We start from the raw sequence: 19,558 nt of genomic DNA, 5'->3' as shown, positions 1-19,558 counted from the left end.
ATCAGTATATGTGGAAGAAAATGAGAAACACTGGACCTAATTCACTCACTCATACTAGTTTTACACCCACTTCACTGGAATTACTCCTGATTTACACCAGCACAAGTGGACCAGCAGACCCATTGTGTCTTGTCAAAGTGCTTGAGTACCAAAAAGGACTAAATTTTGCTTTCAGCTGACCTCAGAGCTACTTAGGATTTTCAGCGGTGTAAATGATGTCAGAAGTTGCCACACTGAATGCTAGCTCAATAGAAGTTACACTTCTCTATCCCATGCCCTCATTGTCACATCTTCCTCAACAATAAGTCTTGGGTAATATGACCATGAACTTAACACACAGTCAACAGTCTACAGTAAATGCAGTGAAACTCCATTTGAAGTCAGTGGAGGCTGTGTGGCTAAGACCTTATACGATGTTTTGAAAATGCTAATCCTCTGTAGTCTATCTTTCTAGCTAAATGCATACAGAGAAAATATTTTACATACACTGAAAAATCGGGGACAGGTGTCAACAGAACTGTGAATATTTACTCTTTTTCTTTAAAGATTTGAACAGACCCTTTAAGTTTTCTTACAGTGAAACATAATGTAACTGTAGATCATAAGGAAATGCACTCAGTTTCACTGCAATTTCTCCCAGTCTCAGCACCTGTGTCATTTGTTTATCACCCTGAGGAAAGCGATGAATGTTGAAAAGGTTGAGTAATGTCATTAATATATATTTTTTTCCAGAAGTATGAGTGGATTTTGTACAAGGGAAACTTCATTTAAAATTACATGCTTCAGTTAATAGGCTGTAACTTAATTGCTGATTTGAAACAAGTGCATTCAAAATGAGTCCTTTATAGTTCATCTTAAAATGCTGCTTTTAATGCTGTCCTTGCAAAGTTTTCATCTCTGTCCTACAAATAGCCAAAATGTGAATATTTGCAAAACTTAATTCCACACTCTCTGTCAAGGCCTATCTAATCCTTGAGATCTTCCTTCACCTCTGGCTCTGCTACCCCTTTAAACAGTGAGCAAGACACAGCTTGGTATTAAGTCTCTAGCAGGGAAGTTACCAGAAAGTAGAGCTGGTGTGTTGTTCCCAAACACTCCCCCTTCCTCCCCCCCATTTTTTGTCCTGTGAAATTTTTTGATGAAAATAAACAATTTTTTGTTTTTTGTCAACACTTTGCTACAAAATGTCTCAGGGTTTTGTTGAAAAATTATAAACTGGAAAACTGAAAAAAAACCTTTCAGTTTTCAGTAACTGAAAGCCAAAACAGCTGGTTGGGAAAAATGTTTTGGTTTTACTGCAAATTTTCACCTGACCAGCCAATTTTTTTTTCCATTTTCCTCTCAGACTAGTATTTTCAATGGTAAACCATCTCCAAATTTCCTTGAAAATTGACATTTATCCCAGAAATTTCCATTTTGATGAGGTGGGGTTTTTTTAAAATGAAAAATACCTTTAACATTTTGTATGTAAAATTTTGACTGCCTCCATCAGAAAATTCAGTCTCCTGTAATACCTTTAATGGGCTAAATGTAATCTCTCAGTTACACCCATGAATTTGGATCAACCCATTGAGGCTACTGTTGCAAACTGAAAGCAGAATTTGCTGGTGTGTATACATTAGCCCCTCAGGAACATCCTTGGTATAAGAAGGATCCTTTGGCAGCGTAAAGCTGATGTATTGACTCTATGCTGCCCTTCCTGCAGCTTGTGGAACAAAGAGTGTGCTGGGAAAGGAAAGGGAGCGCTGTTTGCTGAGTACTGTTTAGGCTTGCCCAGTATAATGGGGCTTTGGGGGTTGTTGCAAGCCAGCACAATTTACAGCAGCCCAGAGGCCAAACCCAGAATATGGGAGGCACAAAGGTGACACAGAGAATCTGGCCTGATCTTCACATCTTGCCATACTTTATTTCAGAGAGTATCAAAAAGGAAAAGTTGCCAGGGAAAGGGGAAGGTGAATCTTTTGCCTTAAGAGATAGTGTTCTTTCCAAGAGCATCTTTGGCCTGCCACAAAACACAAAATAAGTTGAAGATTCCTGTTAACTAAATCAATAAATAAAGTTACTGCTTGTTCAGAATATTGTTGTAAGAATCTAGAGATAGATAAGAAAAAATAATGGCATTTTAAGGTGCTAACTCCAGCTATATGATCAGGATGGAGTCTTCACAAAATTTCACCCTTCACATGGTAATTGAGTGATATCCCAGTCAACCAGTGAAACACTAGATTAGTGTACTGTTGACTGCGGGGGTAAGACGGTGCCTGATTAACCCTTCTGTGGGAGTCACATACTGAAGATGGACTGGGATGTTTTATAGAACACTAGGGAGAACAAAAGCTTGGGGCTCACTTTCTGATGTAGTTTTTATTCAGTGTATTTCACCAGATTTCCTTTTCCTTCAAATACAGCTTGGCTACCTGTGTCACATCTCATCTACACACAACACAGACCCAAATGGCCTGATTCAGATTTCATTTACCCTTGTGTTAATCAGGAACAATTGCAATGAAGTTGATGGAGTGACACTGGTGTAAAATCAGTGTGAGAATCAGACTCTGTGTGTGTGTGTGTGTGTGTGTGTGTTTGTGAGAGAGAGAGAGAGAGTGAGAGAGAGAGAGAGAGAGGATGAGACATTATGCACCTTCTTTCCACTGAAAAATATGGAATAGTTTGCTGGGAGGCTACAGGAGCACATAAAGTGCCAAGAGAAATAAAATGAAACAACAAAACAGGCACATCAGTAACCTGCCACATTTTTGAGGTGTATTTGCCCTTGGTCACAGAATGGCCAAAGGCCACTTTGCCCTATTCTGGCATGAAGTAGGAGCAGGGCTGCTGATACTTCTGTTTCCTTATCCATCAGCTGCCACCATCACAAATCTTAGATCAGGTTCCACTGATTAACAAGTAGGAGGTGTTCAAGCAACACTGAAGCTGGGGCCCTCACTCTCTATGATAGTCTTGGCCAATCAAATGAGTGGGAGTCCTAAGGTCCTTCCTGAAGCTGGCTGTTCCACATGGTAGTGCAATAGCTGCCCACAAGCTGGGCATCTCCTTTTCCTGCATCAGCTTGATTTTAATTACTTTTGTAAAAGGAGAAAAGAAAATATGCTTAGTGTGGTCAGAGGAGACCTCAGTGCATGCCCCTGTACCATACTCCAGTGGAACATGGGTCAAGTCTGATGAGCTGAATACGTGGGCATTGGCAAAATGGTTTCCCCATCAGTGAAACATTCATAACACTCGAGATTCGTGCTGCCTCTCACTGGAGGTTGGTTTGCTGATACAAGTGTCAGGTAGAAATGAAGCCTTTCCATTTTTCATGTGAGCAGATGCTTGTGATTCATTTGTGAATTGTGACTATTTGTCGCTCCTGGAAATATTTTTCGCTTGTCCATTCCCTCGTCCATAGCTTCTGCAAAACAGCCCTGTTTCCAGGAAAGCATCTGCCTGGCTGGAGAAGGGATTTCATGTCTAGCTGTCCAAACTCCACTCCACACAACTGAAGTCAACGTTTTCCCTTCCCAGCCTACTGCAGTCTGTGGAGCTGGTGGAACTGAGGGAAGAATTTAGTGTACTATGTTTTCAATGCTGCTGTTGCAATTCATTCTTGTGATTTTGCTGCAGCCAGGTTAAAATAAGGGAGAGCGTGGGGAAGCACAACTCCTCCTTCCTCTCCCTCACACTTGGGGGAGCTAGTCCCTTCTTCCTCATACTGGCTTTTTCACCTCCAGGGCTGGTGAGAGGAGGTCTCATCTGAACTGGGGCAACAGGCAAAACTGATGCCTATGTGGGGATTTTCTGGGGCTCCTTGCCTGCCAGCAAAAGAGGCAGCAGCAGCTGATGACGGGAGAGCGAGGAATCTCAGCTGGGAGTCCTCTATCCATCTCTTCCCTCTCATAGGAGTATCTGACCCCTGCTGACTCACTATCCCCCCCTCTGCAGAGAAGAGACTTGCCTCCATCAGCTTCCTCTTCCCTCAAATGTAAGTAGTTCCAGCAAGTATTTCATTGTTTTCAGAGCAGGAACCCCATGGCTTCATGTCTTTATTTGTATTCACATCAGTGAAGATTCTCCATCTCAGCTAAGTCTACATGACAACATTTATTCAAAGGGGCCTGGGGATGTACCCCCTACCCCGTCTCACCCCTAGTTCCCTCAGTACTCTGTTTTGCCCCCTATGGGCTTGTTTGGGGACATGGATACTTTTCTTCTCTTGTCCCACTCTCTTCCTCTTGCTTCACCCAGCTCCCACAAAATGATGCAGTACTACCTGTGATGACAACCACCAAAACTGAGGCAGGCCCTGTACTATTTCGATCGATGTTATTATAATTGCAGGCTGTAAACTTCCAGCACTGTGCGCTCAGAAGACCCAGCCACTGTGCTGTTTCACCACCTTCTGGTTAGCATTTTCTCTAATTACTTTGCTAGATTCTTTTTCACACCAGAAATAAAGGCAAAGAAGTACAATATCAACATCTTTACCATTCTGAGACCTTTGCATCATCCCAGGGTCTGAGTCTAAACAGAACTTAAAAAACAGTGAAGGAAAAAAATGCATTCAGCAATTATTCCATTTAAATATCTTACACGCTAGTTAAAGAGCAAATGCCATAGATCTTAATTGCTAGTCAAAGACCAAGGCCCAGATTCTGAATTCAGCTATGTAGTGTTAGATCTGCACTAATTCTTTTGTTTTCACTAGAGTCCCTTTGACGTCAGCATTTACCCTGGGTTTATACCATGTGTCTGAGCTAAGAATCTGGCCCCAAACGCCTTTGGCAACTAGAGCTTCTTTTCCACACATTTTTTGTTTGGACTGTGATCGGCCAGAGAATGATAGGAATTGTATTCCCTGCATTGCTGAAATTTTTGTGCAGGTTCATTGAAAAAATGAATGATGACCACAGGCCTCTTGTCTCTGCTGCATGTTATCAGAATTTGGGGGTGCATCGTAGGAAACGTATGATGTGCAACAAGGAGACAAGGGAGGGCTGGAACGTTTGGAAAAAATAGCAGTGTAAATCAAAGCAGCCCTTGACCAGCGTTCACTGGGGCTGTAAGGACTTAAATATCAAGTCACACTCACTTCTCACTCTTACTGTGTCATATGGCACATAGATGTGGCTGAAATTAGTATTAAGCTTCAATATACCTTGGGCTATTTCCTACTCAATTTGGAGGAAAAATCTAACTGAAGTCAAAGGGCATTCTGGAGATATGTGGATTGGAGGTAGAACAATGGATAGCTATTGTGGATCCTTCCGAGGAAACCAATTCTGCATGCACATGTGAGTTCATCTATGTCCCTCCTGCCAGGACAATATGTGACTTCACTCCTGGCTTTTTGGAGCACGTTCTGAACTCCATTGCCATGGAACAACAGTTTGTGTCTATTATTACACTCCCACAAATTGTGCTATATTCTGAGCATAAGAAGGAGGGAGCAGAAATTGGTTCTTGCCATGTAAAGATCTTGTTTCAAGTGTGTGTGGTAGCAGCAAATTTTCAGGGTTCCAAAGAACAGATTGTACTGAAAAAATTAGCCCATCAATTTCCCATGCGATTCTTGTGCATTTGCCATTGATGAAGTCTGCCTCTTTTTCGTAGAATGATGTGGAAAGCACGCAGCACAACTTACAACTTGCACTATGATCTCATCAGAAAGCGCACCCTTGATTCCTGTAGGGGATATCTGATTTCAAACCCAGCTTACCCGAACACAGTGCAGAGGCTGATGGTGTACAGCTGCACAGTTAAGACACTCTTTGGACAGAATACCATGCAATTGAGGCACTAGTTCAGCCACACAAAAGAGCTGCGGGAAAAACAAAAGCTACATCCAAATAACTTTGATCTTCTGGCTGTGAAAAGTGCAGTAACAATTAAGGCAAAAAGAAAAAAAGTCAAAATAGGCCAGTTATTTTATTTCATCTCAGTTCTTGTACTGGCATTAAGATTTCAATATAGAACAATATTTCTATTAGCTCCATGCTGGTAAGAAAAATGAAACTATAGAGTTTTTTAAGATTATTTTTACTTACCTGGTGTTTCCAGCTACATCTTCCCCGTGCATCTGTCACATACACCGTCTTTTGACAATGATTGACTGACTTTTCATCCATACTCTGAATATTGTGGCACGGGAAATGCTGTATTTGAGTAGAAATGTGCTGGTCTAAGAGTTTAATGTGACTTGGAATGTTCACACAAAAGTACAGCGCACACTCACTATACAGCTGCTCTGAAGACGTCAGTGACGTTTGCAATGTTATAAAGTCAGGGGTAGTTTGTTCAGCAGCATTTGTAGACAGACTCTTGTTTCACAACATCTTAAACCTTGAGCTGTAGAGTGAGGGTGCACTATAGTGTTATTACTGAATTATGTCTGAAATTACACAAACCAAGTGTGTAATGTAATTGTTTGCTCCACACACAGCAGATAATGCCTGATCACTTTCTGATTCCAGTCTCTAGACTCTTGGTATTTTTGCTTTTCTAGAACCACAATTCACTTTTCTTGTTGTTTATGGGCCAGATTCTGATCTCTGTTCCACCAGTGTCAATCAGGGATAACTCCACTGACTTTGATGGAATTGGTTGTGCTGGTGTCAATATAGAATAATTCCATTGCTAGCTGTGGCATTATCCCAGAATAGCACTGTTGTAACTCAGGTCCCGATCTGACTCTATCCCTCATCATTAGAAACTGTTTTTGTTTCTATTTTGTTTCCACTTTGCATAGAACAGACCTGTGGTGCCAGCTCAGTGATCTCAGTCCCATGTACATGATGACAAAATCTGCATTAGATAAACCCAATTTTAAAAACAGGCTTAGCCCAAGAGAAGTTTTCTTATGATATGGAGATGGCCTTATTAGTAAACTGCCAGTAGAGCTATGGGAGAGACATCCATCTGATTCCCTGCTGGTTGTGTCTCACTCCCTGACCTGGAACTGATCTTGACGTGAAGGCAGCATGCTTAGCCCCTCAGGGCGTGTTTCTTGTAGCTCAGCAGAGAGCCCGTCTGGCTCCAAAGGAGTAGCATTAAGGGGCTATACAATGAGTGCTGTCAGTCTCCCTCAGTTGAAGGCTGATGATGGGGTCCTGGGAGGATGAGACATGGCCACCACTACTACCACTCTGGGGTGCGGGGCAGGATATTCTTGCTCAGTGTTTTGTATGTACACACAGCACACTACTGCAAGATCCTCCTTTAGAGAAGTAGTGGCCTAGTCCAGTGTCCTGAGCCAAAATTTCCCCTCCCCAGCTGTTGTGCAGTATGTTGTGCACCAGTTAGTTGTCCCCTTTGTCCCAGACATGGCTTTGTTTAGTGGTGTTGTGTGTTCATAGTAGGATGCAGGAAGAGTGTTCGGCTCTTTCAGGATGAAAATTGATAGAGAAAATAAATGTGAAATATTATTAATTTAACCAGTTATTAAAATTGTTTTCCTTCTGGTCTTTTATCCGTCTCTTTACAAAGACCGTGATATCACCACTTACAAATAGTCAAGCTTGATTTTTACAAAAATAAAATCTCTGTCGCTGAATATAGCGTAACATACAATGTAAGGGGAAGTGTCAAATTCACTTCTATCACTTGCTATCAACTGTACTGCACTGGATACATCTTGACTAGCCGCACAATCTCTTTCGTAATTCCGCATTTTACATGTTTGATCTAGCTGGGGGCATTGCTGAAGAATTTAAGAATAGGTCTGGTACAAGCTTCGGAGTCAAGAGATTTCAGCCCTAATCTTGCAGTTGGCTTCATGGGGCAGAATCCAGACTGCCTGTGCAGAGCCAATTGCAGGGTCAGGACTTTGGGCTCCACTCCTCCAAACGCTTATGCAAATGATTAATGTTGAGGTCAGTGGGGCTACACACGCATGTGCCTAAGTCTTTGCAGGATTGGGGCTCTGGTTTGCAAACCTGCTGTGGCACTGACTTTCTGTGTGATTTGGGGTCAGTCAATGAACTACTCTAGCCCAGATCCTCCAACACATTTAGCTGCCTAACTCCCATTCCCTCACCTGGAAACCACTATCAAAGTGCAAAGCATTGTCATTGCAAAGCCATGGTGATCAGGGAAAACAGAGAAAAACAGGTAAACGGTAGCTGGCGTCCCATTGTTAATTTTATATTTACAATGTTTGTTTGAAATATGGGGAATCTATTACATTTATATTATCAGTACAAAACCCAACAATGATCGCATTTCTATTAATGCACACTGCACTCAATAGTGTAACATACTGCATCATAGATAAGAAACTTCTTGGGATAAGAACAGGGTGAGGTTTTATATTTTGCCATGGCCTAATTAGCAAAGGAGAACCACATTCACACTTTATATATATAGCTGCTTTTGCTATGAAATACTCATTGCTAACACCTGTTATTCCACAGCTTGCTGCACCACTACTCATAGCATTGTCTGTGTGCAGCTTGCTTGTGGTATTTCATCTTCTCCTGTTTAACTGCCATTGCTTTTAACTCTCTAGCACCTGTGGCTAACATTGCATATTGCTGGCAATGCAGAAAACACCAGAACAAATAGCAAAAGAAGCATTGCAACTTTGCACAATGGGTGCTAAAGGATAATTCTGAATATAGTCCGTGAAATAGTGAGCAGCATTATCTACCCCGATGCAAGGCATAATCGCTGTATACTCTTACACCTTAAATTAACATTGGCAGCACTCCTGATCCCACTCCTAACTGATTTCATTAGGGGTAGCATCAGACCCACAATATTCTACAGTGATAGCCCAAAGCACTCTGATACCCATTTAGTAAGCTGTAGTATTTGGGCCACTGCTGTAAAATATGGTGACTTTTATAAAACGAGGGCAGCTGTGGGTCAGTGCTGTATTATGTTGTCTTTAAGACCAGGCAACCCAAAGTGATCCCTTATATGCTTCAAACATTGATCCTGTTTAATGACACAAATTTACCTTCATTAATCCTGAAGTTCCATAGCATTTGCTCTATTACTCAGTGCCACGTTGGAAACAATGGGCCAGCTGTAAATCAGCATTGTTCCATTGAAATCAACAGAACTATGCTGATTTACACCAGCTGAGGATATTTTCTCTGTATATGTTATACATTTCAAGCAAAATGTGCTTATTCTTACTCAGAGAAGTAGACCTGCTACGTGAGTAAGTAGAGCAGAATTTGGTCCGCCTTACCTTATCTAACATTTGCTAACACATCAGAGATATTTAAAATTACAACTGGGTAGGAAAAGGTAAATATTTCCTGTAGATATTTTTTAAAAGAAAGGAAAAATGTTTTTCCAAACTTGTTTGCAAAAATGTTTTGGCTTTTTTTAAATGTGAAAACTGAAGGAAAAAATTCCAGGCTGTGTATAGTTGTGTTTGTTTGTTAGCTAGTTTTTGTTGGTTGTTGAAAAACCAATAAATTTAGAACGCAATATTTTTTTCCACAAAAATATTCATGCAGGGGCACAAAAGGCCATTTTTAATACAAAAAAAATAATTTTTTTTTGATGGACAATTTTTTTACTTAAAATCTGACAAAACTGGCTAGTTTTGAGATTCTTATAATGCATAGCATAATCCACGATACTGGTATATTTAATATATTATTGTATTGTACTATTCTACTGTATGTATATTATGGTCGCTTTTGCCAATTTGTTAATATACACAACATAGTGTCACAGATCTAGTTTATAACTACAGAATTTTGAACATACGTTGAATTACCCAAACTGTCCCACTTAGCCTGTGCGATTTTTATATTCTGCTTACAAACCATACAAGCACACACCTGACGCATATCGTTGCCATGGATTCATTTTCTAATAGTAACAGATGATGAGGATCAAAATATAATGTGAAATGTAACTTAAATTACATGCACAGTTCAGGAAAGATTGAAAAACCAATTTCATGTTAAAATGTGCAGTGTAAAGAGTTTCTTTAAAAGGGTGTGTATCCCAAATAGTTCTGTGAAAGTCTCCTGGCTTTAGTCATGGTCCTTTCCCCCTATTACTTGTATCTGCATGATTAATTTTATATTCTATTTATTTAAAACTGTAAGGCATTACAATGATATTGTGAAAGGCACCAGCTGAATAATCCAGGGCTAGACAAACAGTTAAAAGCATTTAAGAAAAGAGTAAGATTCCCAATCCTACATTAATTCCACATACACATGCATAACTTTAAGCACATGAGTAGGACCACTGAAGTCAATGGAAGTCTGTACATGTTGTGCCTAAAGCCCTAATTGGACTGCCATGGAAGCACAAGTGTTTTGTGCCTCTGATTTCAATAACAGGATTAAGCACGAACGTCTGGCCTTTCCAGATTCCACTTTGTGCAACTGCACATCATCCATTGCAAAGGTGTGCATGGTATGTGCATGGTGTGTCCAAATGAATTTATCATGAAATTGGTGTCTGATAGGAGGAAAATCAGATGCTGTTTTTCTCACTAGTGTTTCATGCATTCCTCCTAGTGAGCACAAAACTTCCCTGGACTTCCATGGGAGTGCCAAGTGTGTAAGAGGAGAAGACGAAACCTGAAGAAGTTGGATCTTTGCGGGTTCTCTGGCATTTAGGATCTTAGTCACTTTGTTCTTGTTGTGAGTCTACTGAGCCACCAACAATATCTTATGATTAGAAACCGCAGGAGCTGTTTCCTCATTATCAGTTCCATTCTACAAATGGTTCCACATGGCTGAATCTCTTGAACGATTCTGATTAGCCTCTAACACCAAAGCTGTTACTTTGAACTTCAACCTATTCGTTTTTCTTGGTTTCAATCAACAAATATATTTTATTTGCTGTTTTTAGCATTAAAAATGTAGTATAACTGAAACTCAGATTGTGGCTCTCAAGCAAATCTAAAAGGATGTTTTTTAATTCCATCATAGTGCTGTGCTTTCTGTCTGAATGTGAGACTAAGGTTTGTAATAGAATACACCAGACTATTACAGTACCATATTATACTGGGCCCACAATGTGCGCAACTTGCTTTAGCAAATGGAGCCTGATCTTCCAACCCTTACACAAACAGTCTGACCGATAGCAGGATTACTGGTATGAGTAATGTCTACTCACAGAATTAGTTACTCATGGAGGTCATATATATTGGTGATGTATGGTAGAAATATCTTGATAGAGTAAGAGATGCAGGTTTGGGCCCATTATTTGTATTTATCATTGATATATTTGCTATCAAATTATTATTAATGGCTTTAGCATGGCAGCTAGTTCTCTTACTTTTATATTCAACTGCTATTTCTTTCAAGCCTGTATATTATAATTCTTGTTTAATGCAATGGTGTGCTAGATCCTGTGCAACCTACAAAATACAGACAGTCCCTGCCTCAAAGAGTTTATAATCCAAGTACAATGTGAGAATCTACCCCTGCTTGTGTACCTCCTGCATATCATTTACAGTATACAACAGTGAAACTAATAACCACAACAACATTACCTGTCTGTATTAAATCTGTTAAAATCAACTCTCATTTGTAACACCAAAGCAAGAACTCTGAATTTCTGGCATGAAAATGTTAGTGAAAAAGTGAAATTATGCCATGGAGAGAAAGGGGCTGGGTAGCTAGTGGCCATGAGTAGGCACCAGAGCTGGGCCCAGGAAGAATGAATTGACACAATTAGTCACCATTTCCTCATATAAAGAAAAGGCTGCTGCTGATTGGTTCAGTCCTGCCCGGTGCTGAGCAAAGGGAAGTTAGAGGGAACTGAGGACACTCTGAAACTCACAGGATGGGGCCTGCATGTAACCATGAAGCAGAAAATACTGATCTTAGACTCACTGTGGTACACACAGATCGCGTTAAGAAGTCTCATGGCAGCCGCAAAACAGCTACTGCCACAGCCCTATATTTTACACTGAGGGGGTAGGAGGGCGTGGTAAATGGATTTGGTTTTACTACAAAGAAGATGTAGTAACTGATGTCTTGAGAAGGTCTGGCAAGCAGCAGAAGCATGAATAGAAAGTTGTCTATTTACACCCATCACTAGCCACTGTGAAACATTGTAGACAAGCCACTCTGCAAGGTCATCTGCTTTAGCCGCAGAGGACAGTTAACAGGGCATGGTCCAGAGTGATCTCTTTGTTCAAGAGTGTGTGTGCCATGATCTGGGAATGGTCTCTATGCTGCTATCACAGGCTGCGGTACACCCTTCCCACAGCTGCAACGGGATTGTGGATGGATCTGGGTCTTCACCACAAAACATTTCAAGCTGGGATGGAGGGAGCCCCATGGCGCACAGAGAACGGAGAACCAATGAACAGCATTGATTCCATTGTCTGTCAGGTTTCACGTGCCTGCTGACGAGGAGTAGGCGTGAACTGCTTTTAACCCTGGTAGGTCTGATGTATAGATGGTCTGGTGGTCCCTGCTGGCCTTAAACACCATGTCTCTCTCTATTGATGCTCTTGTGGTGCCTTCATGGTTCTGGGAGGTACTTAGCGTTGCTTTCATGCCAACAAATTGTTATTTAGTGGCTGATAAAATGTTTTCTGTCCTTTTGAAGGGAACAAACCCCTACTAGTATCCTCTCACTCTGTGCTGATGTTGGCAATACTCTGTCTGTGGGATTAAACTGAACAATACCATGAGGAAACTTTATAGTGACATGGAGGAAACAAGTGCTGGGGAAAAGAGCTTTCATGATACCCTTAAAAATGAGGCCTACAAATGCCTCCTATTATATGACCCACTAGTTTTTTTTAAATGTCTAGATCCTATAAATATCCTAAGACAGCAGAATAACAACCTGTGGCATTGAAAGCAACAGCAGCCAGACAGAAAAAGAAGGATGGCCCAGTGGTTAGGATGTTAACCTGAGACTCAGGACCTGGGCCGTTTCCTGCTCCACCACAGATATCCTGGGTGACCTTTGTCAAGTCAGTCTCTGTGCCTCAGTTGCCATCTGTAAAATGGGGCTGTTAGCACTACCCTTCTTCACAAGGGTGTTATGAGGATAAATCCATTAAAGGTTCTCAGATATTATTGCAATGGGGGCCGTATAAGGACCTTAGAGAGACAATACATACATCTGCATATAGTTTGTTTGTTTTTAAATTTCCTTACTGTTTGAGGTTGTTTCTCTTTGGCACTGTAAAAACTCCACTGAATGAAAAGTGAATTCAGAGATCCAGTTGTTGTGTATGTGCAGAGAAGAGTGGCATTTCCACCAACAGTGACATTCACCGTGTTCTCAGGAACTGTCACAGTCACGCCGCTGATGTGGCCTGCAGGGAATAAGCATGGTGAAAGGAGATCAGTCAGGGGCTGCTGCACACTAAGAAACATGACCGTGAGTTCCTTTGGACTGGTTCCCCCTCTGCCCCCCTGCTCTTCTACGAAAAGAAACCTGCAGGAAAAATGTGATCGCCCTCTTCACTCTGTTCAATAACTTTTTCCCTAGTGGTGAGGTGGGTGCTCTAGATCTAAGAGCTGGGGATGGATGAAGATTAAATAGGACCCAGATCACTAAAATGTCATACCTTCTTTTAAAAGAAAAATAAATCTATGTTTCCTAGAAATATTCTTTGTTCCGCCTCGAGAGACTCATCTTTCCCAGCTTCATGCACTTAGCACTGCTGCATGGAACGTGCTCTCTTATTTCCTAGCCAGATCATTCAGTGTTTTTCCAGCTCTCCCTTATTTCCTTGCACTTCTTCCCCCCAGTCACCATCATGACTCTTTGCTCTTCTTCACCCAAGTAGTACCATGCAGCACTATCAATCCCAGGCAATATGGTCCTTTCTTACATCTTTCCCCCAGGGTCAGCTAGAGTAGTCCCAATTCTGACTTGCTGCTGCACCTGGGTTCCTCCAAACTGGGGCCTAGACTCCTAGAATCCAAGCATCCTTTCTCAGTTCTCCCCTGCTAATAGTTTAGCTTCTCAATGTGTTTCTTAAGGTTCTAGTGCACAGCTATGCATTTGCACTGTTCCCAAATGAAATCTGGGGGCAGCAGGTGGCAAGAGCTAATTAGGTATAGAGCGCTTTAAAAATGTAAAAAGCCTTAAGTATTATATTAATCACTATTTTTCTAGTGGATAGTGTGATCTGAGATATTGTGGTTGTAGTGAGACTAAGATTTATTTCTATGAGCAAGTTATCATTTTTGGAATTGTTTTTCCCTTCTAGGATAAAGGAATTCTGGAAAACTGATCAACTACATACCATATAAAACAAATGGAATGGAGATAAAAAATAAATATTTAATATATAGTAGGCAATTAAAAGTGTCTATTGCAATTAAAAGTAACTAGCTATCTGAACATAATTCCTTGCATTCTTTCCTGTAATTCTGTCAATAATTCTTGCCTGAATAACCTATACATTACTGGTTCACAATAGGTATGATAGGCTTGGCAAAATTTCATTTAAAAAAAAATTATAATAATTTCAACCGATGTTTGTTTTTAAACATTATTTTCTATTTTTATCAAGTTCACAGTTGTGGGGAAAATATGGGGAGGTCAGACAATAATTATTTTATGACTAGATGTTGAGATTCAAAATAAGTTCTCAAGCAGCATTTTTCTTCTTTTGCCTATCTGTAAATTTCAATTATTATCAATGGAAATATTTTTCGTTGGTTTGACATGAATGGTGAAATCAACATTTACTGACATTTACCAATAAAAATATAATCCTTCAAAGCCTAGGTATGATTATATGTTTCTTGTGTACCTAGCAATCACACTGAAGTTAATCAGAGTTGGAAGGAATGTGCAATTGGGTCCAAAAAAGTTATACAAGACAGCAAACTAAATCTGTCAGTCAAAAAGAAATAATTAAGTAAAGCAGTCTGGACTTCAGCGGAGTGGGTTTTTGTTATACTGTTGAATCCAATTTTCAAGCTGCAGATTTAGAATTCTAATGATGTATCTGTTCATTCGGAAAATGCTCCGCATTAAAGAAAAACGTAAGGCTCCTTTAGTTTCCTATGTGAGAAATAGTGGTGTGAAAACTTCGTATTGAAAAAAATAATGCTCCAGATGAGCTGATTGCATATACAAATGATCGAGATACCAGGACTATCATTCTTATTTTGAAGGAATATTTGTGCATTTTTCTTAGGGCTGCTGCCTGACTAACATCAATAGAGTATTCTGCTCAAATAATCAATGGTATGACAGGATTCATAGTGTGAAAAGAAATACCATAGATTTTTGATAAATTTTAATTCTATAAATATTCTTTCTTCATCAGCTACTGCAATAAGTGAAAATATTTTATAAATGGGTTCTAAGCTCTTCAGGGCAGGGACCATGTCTTCCTATGTGTTCTCTCTCTCTTGGTGGTCAGAAGGGACCAGAGAGCTCTGGACCTCAGAAACCTTCCTGTCAAAAACTGCGTCAAAATCGATACATCTTGGCACAATGTTTTGGCTGCGATGAAGCAGCATATTTCAATGGAAATACATTTGGCTGGAAATATTTCGACCAGCTCTGTTAACCACATAGTGCCCCATCCTGCCAGTCTTTCTCTTCCAGTGAGACTGCTCATAGCCAGTGCCGGTACCAAGGTAGTGCTCACGACTGTGCTTGTAGGGCTGGACCAAAGACCCTGATTCAGCAACACTGAAGTCAATGGCAGCTTTGCCATTAACTTCAATAGGTGCCGGATCAATCCCACACCCCTTGCTCATACAGCAGGTAGTCAATGAAATGAACATAAGAACTACTCATGTCAGAGAGGCTTCCAAAATCGAACACATAAACTATCATTAAGAGTATTTAATCCGTTTATATGCTCTATGGCATACCTATGAGAGCTTTCCTTGCTACGGATAATGTTAATATATAGTTTTTAATGGTAACAAACCAGTGGCATACTGAGGGGGATGGACGGGGGACTAGGCCCCTGGGCGCCACCTTGCAGGGGGTGCTGAGTTGGCCCTTCATAACACACAGGGGATGGGGGGGCGCCGGCTCCTCCAGCATCCCCTGTGCATTGTGAAGGGCTAGCCCAGTGACCCCCGCCCCCAAGCTAGAGGAGTGAGGCCGCCCCCATCCGAGCTGGCGCTGGGCTGCGGGGCTGGAGTGGGAGAGGCGGGCGCCGTGTGGCTGGTAAGTGTGGGGAGCGGGGGTGGTGGAGCCAAGCCTGCAATTTGTGTGCATTGTGCAGGTACAGACCACCCCTCCCCAGGGCAGCTGGGGGATGGTGCTGGGACCCCTCCTGCCCTGTGTAGGGAGAGGAAGGAGAACACATGAGGCAGGGGAGGCGTAAATGCAGGCTTGGCCCCTGGCTGCCGGAGACCCATGGTACGCCACTGTAACAAACTAAATCAAGCAGGAAGCCAAACGCTGCTAGGCACCAAAATATCATGGACTCAATAGAGCCTCAGGTTTTATGTCTCATCACAACTGTCTGTAACCCACCAACTCTCCTTTTTCCTATGACTGCAGAAGCGTTAATTGCCCATTTCATTTAGAATGGGTTTTTGCAATAAGAGTCATTATGCTTAATAATCTGTTTCAGCTTGTATTCAGCTGTACCACTCTGATTACCTTTTCCAGACCTCAAGAAGAACCCTGGAGCTTGAAAGCTTTCTCTCACCAACAGAAGTTGGTCCAATAAAAGATATTAACTCACCCACCTTGTCTCTAACAAAACTAAATGCAGAGGTCTGCACTGCTGATGTACACAATCTGACTTTCCATACTGAACATCTGCACCATTTGAAACATAAATCTGTAGTTTTAAATTTTAAACCAAATAGTTTCACGAAACACCTCTACTAACACTGAGTTGTTTTACACTTCGAAGGTAACTAGCTATGCTTAAAAGAAAATTGGATGTGTGCTATGATAAACAAAAGTCTGGAGTAACTGCTTAAATTGTTCATGTGATCTCCAGAAGAAATAACGATATCTTTAAGGCCTTATCTTGCAAAGTGCAGAGACTCATCTGTGATGTGCTGAGCACTATAAACTTCCATTTTTGTCAGCAGGAGTTGAGGGTGCTTAGAACCTCACAGGATCGCGCTTTTAATGTCTATTTCTACATGTCTTAACAGTAACGCTCAGCGTAATTAAAGTTCCTTTAAGCATTAATAATGTATAAGCCTTAATATACAATATAAATCCCAGATTTCACAAAGATTTACATCCATATTTAACTTTAAGCATATGAGTGAAACCAGCAAAGTCCACAGGATTATTCACATGCTTAAAGTTAAACATGGGTCCAAGTCATTATTTCCCAAGGATATAGCCCGTAAACGACAAGACGAGAGCATGAACAAATCTAATTTTGAGATGTCTGGAAAATGCTAAAGCTTACTTTTGCCTCCTATTCAATTTACAGCAACAAAGCATTAATTTACAGTAGGCAATGCTAAAATAGTATTTTAAGACAAAATACTAAATCAATCATTATTCTGTCTGCTATGATTCCACAAGATATTTTCTTTGGCATCAAAGCCACTGTTTTCATTCCAGCCAGAAGTAAATCTCTGATGTACTCCTACTTTGCTGGCAAAGTTCACCTGCTATTTTATTTCAGTCCTGTCCTTTGTTTTTCCTTACCTGAAAGAGACACTATAATTGCCAATATCTTCAGCGCTGTTGGAAACATCTTCTCAAAGTCTGGAGAGAAAACAACCCAGATGCTGCTGCTTACATGGACTAAAACTCAACTGATTTTTTTTTAAGTGGGTTTTTTGTTTTCCTTATCAGCAGCGTATCAACAAGTCAACAGGCTTTTTCGTTTTCCTCCTTTGTCATATGTAGACCTTTCTCAGAGTAGTTTTTGTGACTGTTCAGTTGAAACCATTTCATGGGGCGTGTATGCCTGAGACACTTGTTAATAATAAACTCTAGAATTCTGCAAATCACCTAGGTTCTCCCACCCTTACTCATGCTAAGGCAGTAGTTGGCGCCACAAGTACACCCAGTGACTCCAGCGGGACTCTTTGTGGAGTAAAGTACTACTCAACATGAGTAAAGGTTGCAGAATTTGGTCCTGAGCTGGTGCTTCGCCCACTGGGGATTCTAAGCAGGAATATTTTGAGGGCCCCCCAATACTAAAACAGACACGTTCTTATAATAAAAAGTGACTAGGGGGCCCCTTCAGCTGCTCAGGGGCCCAAGCCATTGCTTAGTCTGATTATGCCTAGCGTTGGCTCTGCCCTGGTGAATAAGGGTGGCAGATTCTGGCCCTTATTCCTCGTTGGGAAAAAAATTCTATCATTTGTTCTGAAAAATGGATACTGTGCTTTGAGTAAGTATGTAAAATGGAAACCCGTAGTGGTGGAGAGTGTTATACAGAAATGCTACACTATGCTTTCCTGAGTAATTCTGCTTTGCAACTTTTACAGGGAGCCTCTACAAAAGACAACAGCCAAAAATAAAATTAAAGGAGCCAATTTTTTTTAAAGAATGGAATATAATCAATTTTGATCCATGAACTTGCAGGGTGCTAATAAACTTGATTTAAAAAATTGCACTATGACTATTTTGTTTTGTTACAAAGAGTTAATATGACCATCATCCTCAAGGCAAATCCCAAAGGGACATAACCTCCTTGCAGATCAAGTGCCACCCTGATCGATCTCTGTCCCTAAGACAGTCTGGCTGAATATTCAGTCTAGATCCACCACCTACATAGCTTAGTGGGAACGCAGCGTAGTCAAGTTTAGGACTTGACGACATGGGTTCTGTTCCTGGCTCTGCTGATGACTTGGGGCAAGTCATTTAACTTCTCTGGGACTCAGTTTCCTCTCATGTAATAAGGGGGATAACAATGCTTACTCAGTGTTTTACAAGGATAAGTTCTGTGGCTGTGAAGTGCTATAAGAGCACTGAGTGTTATATTAATGCTAATGATTTACAGTAAATCAGGGGCCTGATCCTGCTGGGCTGACCATCTCCTGTGAGTCAGTGATGGGTGCTCCACCTCTGGCAGGACCTGGCTCTCCATTCTTTAGTCCATCCACTTTGATATTGATTCAGAACCGCAAGTCACGATGATTAGAGTCGTTTCTATCTATGCAACATTGAGGGCATTGATGCATAGGAGAAAGGCAGTTCAGGTTTAAGATATTGACCCGTTTCCAAGTAAAACATTTAGGGCCAAATTCTGCCCAAAGATGCACATGGGAAGCTCCCGTTGACTTTCACAGATCTGCCGGTGCACATTTTAGGCAGAATACATGCTAAGGCGTGAGCCTATGCTATTGTTACTGGTATCTGTTCAGAGGCAGCAGGCATCCTGACGAGGGATCTCTGTAATTTACATGACCTGTGGACCACACAATTATAGCCTGTGGCATTATGTTACTTTATTCCTTTGCAGGTAGCCTTGCCATGATTCTCCCAGCAGGGAATCTGACTAGGAGCTCATAAATTACTGATCTCTGCAGCAGGCAGTAATTTTCAAGAACATGCCAAAAAAAATTGCTGTCCCTATCTGCAGGTCAGCATGTACATGCATGGCCTAAGGGACCTGTATCCCCCTCTAAGTCTCTGTCATTTAATAGCTCAAATTCCTCTCTTTTGTCTGTCATTCATGCAGGGAACCTCACTA

General features: G+C 41.1%; 1 protein-coding gene and 1 long non-coding RNA gene across 2 annotated transcripts in view; one reads left to right on the top strand and one right to left on the bottom strand.

Annotated features, from left to right (window-relative positions):
• VSIG1 (V-set and immunoglobulin domain containing 1) overlaps window positions 1-17,608 on the bottom strand; it is a 29,800-nt gene extending 12,192 nt beyond the window's left edge. Inside the window, exons 1-3 of the mRNA XM_067549712.1 lie at window positions 17,560-17,608; window positions 13,104-13,264; window positions 6,048-6,155 (exon numbers count right to left, since the gene is read on the bottom strand). Of these exons, the coding sequence (XP_067405813.1) occupies window positions 6,048-6,155; window positions 13,104-13,264; window positions 17,560-17,608 (318 nt within the window). The remainder of the gene's footprint in view (window positions 1-6,047; window positions 6,156-13,103; window positions 13,265-17,559) is intronic.
• LOC137153915 (uncharacterized) lies at window positions 12,292-14,670 on the top strand. The gene is made up of 3 exons (XR_010919947.1): window positions 12,292-12,373; window positions 13,235-13,329; window positions 14,168-14,670. It is a non-coding gene; the product is annotated as an uncharacterized lncRNA (long non-coding RNA).
• Window positions 17,609-19,558: the final 1,950 nt, after the last annotated feature.

The sequence above is a fragment of the Emydura macquarii genome, unplaced genomic scaffold (genome assembly GCF_026122565.2).
Source record: "Emydura macquarii macquarii isolate MOO-44397 ecotype Brisbane River unplaced genomic scaffold, CSIRO-AGI_Emac_v2 contig_1253, whole genome shotgun sequence".
Lineage (NCBI taxonomy): Eukaryota > Metazoa > Chordata > Testudines > Chelidae > Emydura > Emydura macquarii.
The sequence above is the reverse complement of the archived record's forward strand: the minus strand, read 5'-3'. Positions and strand labels throughout refer to the sequence as shown.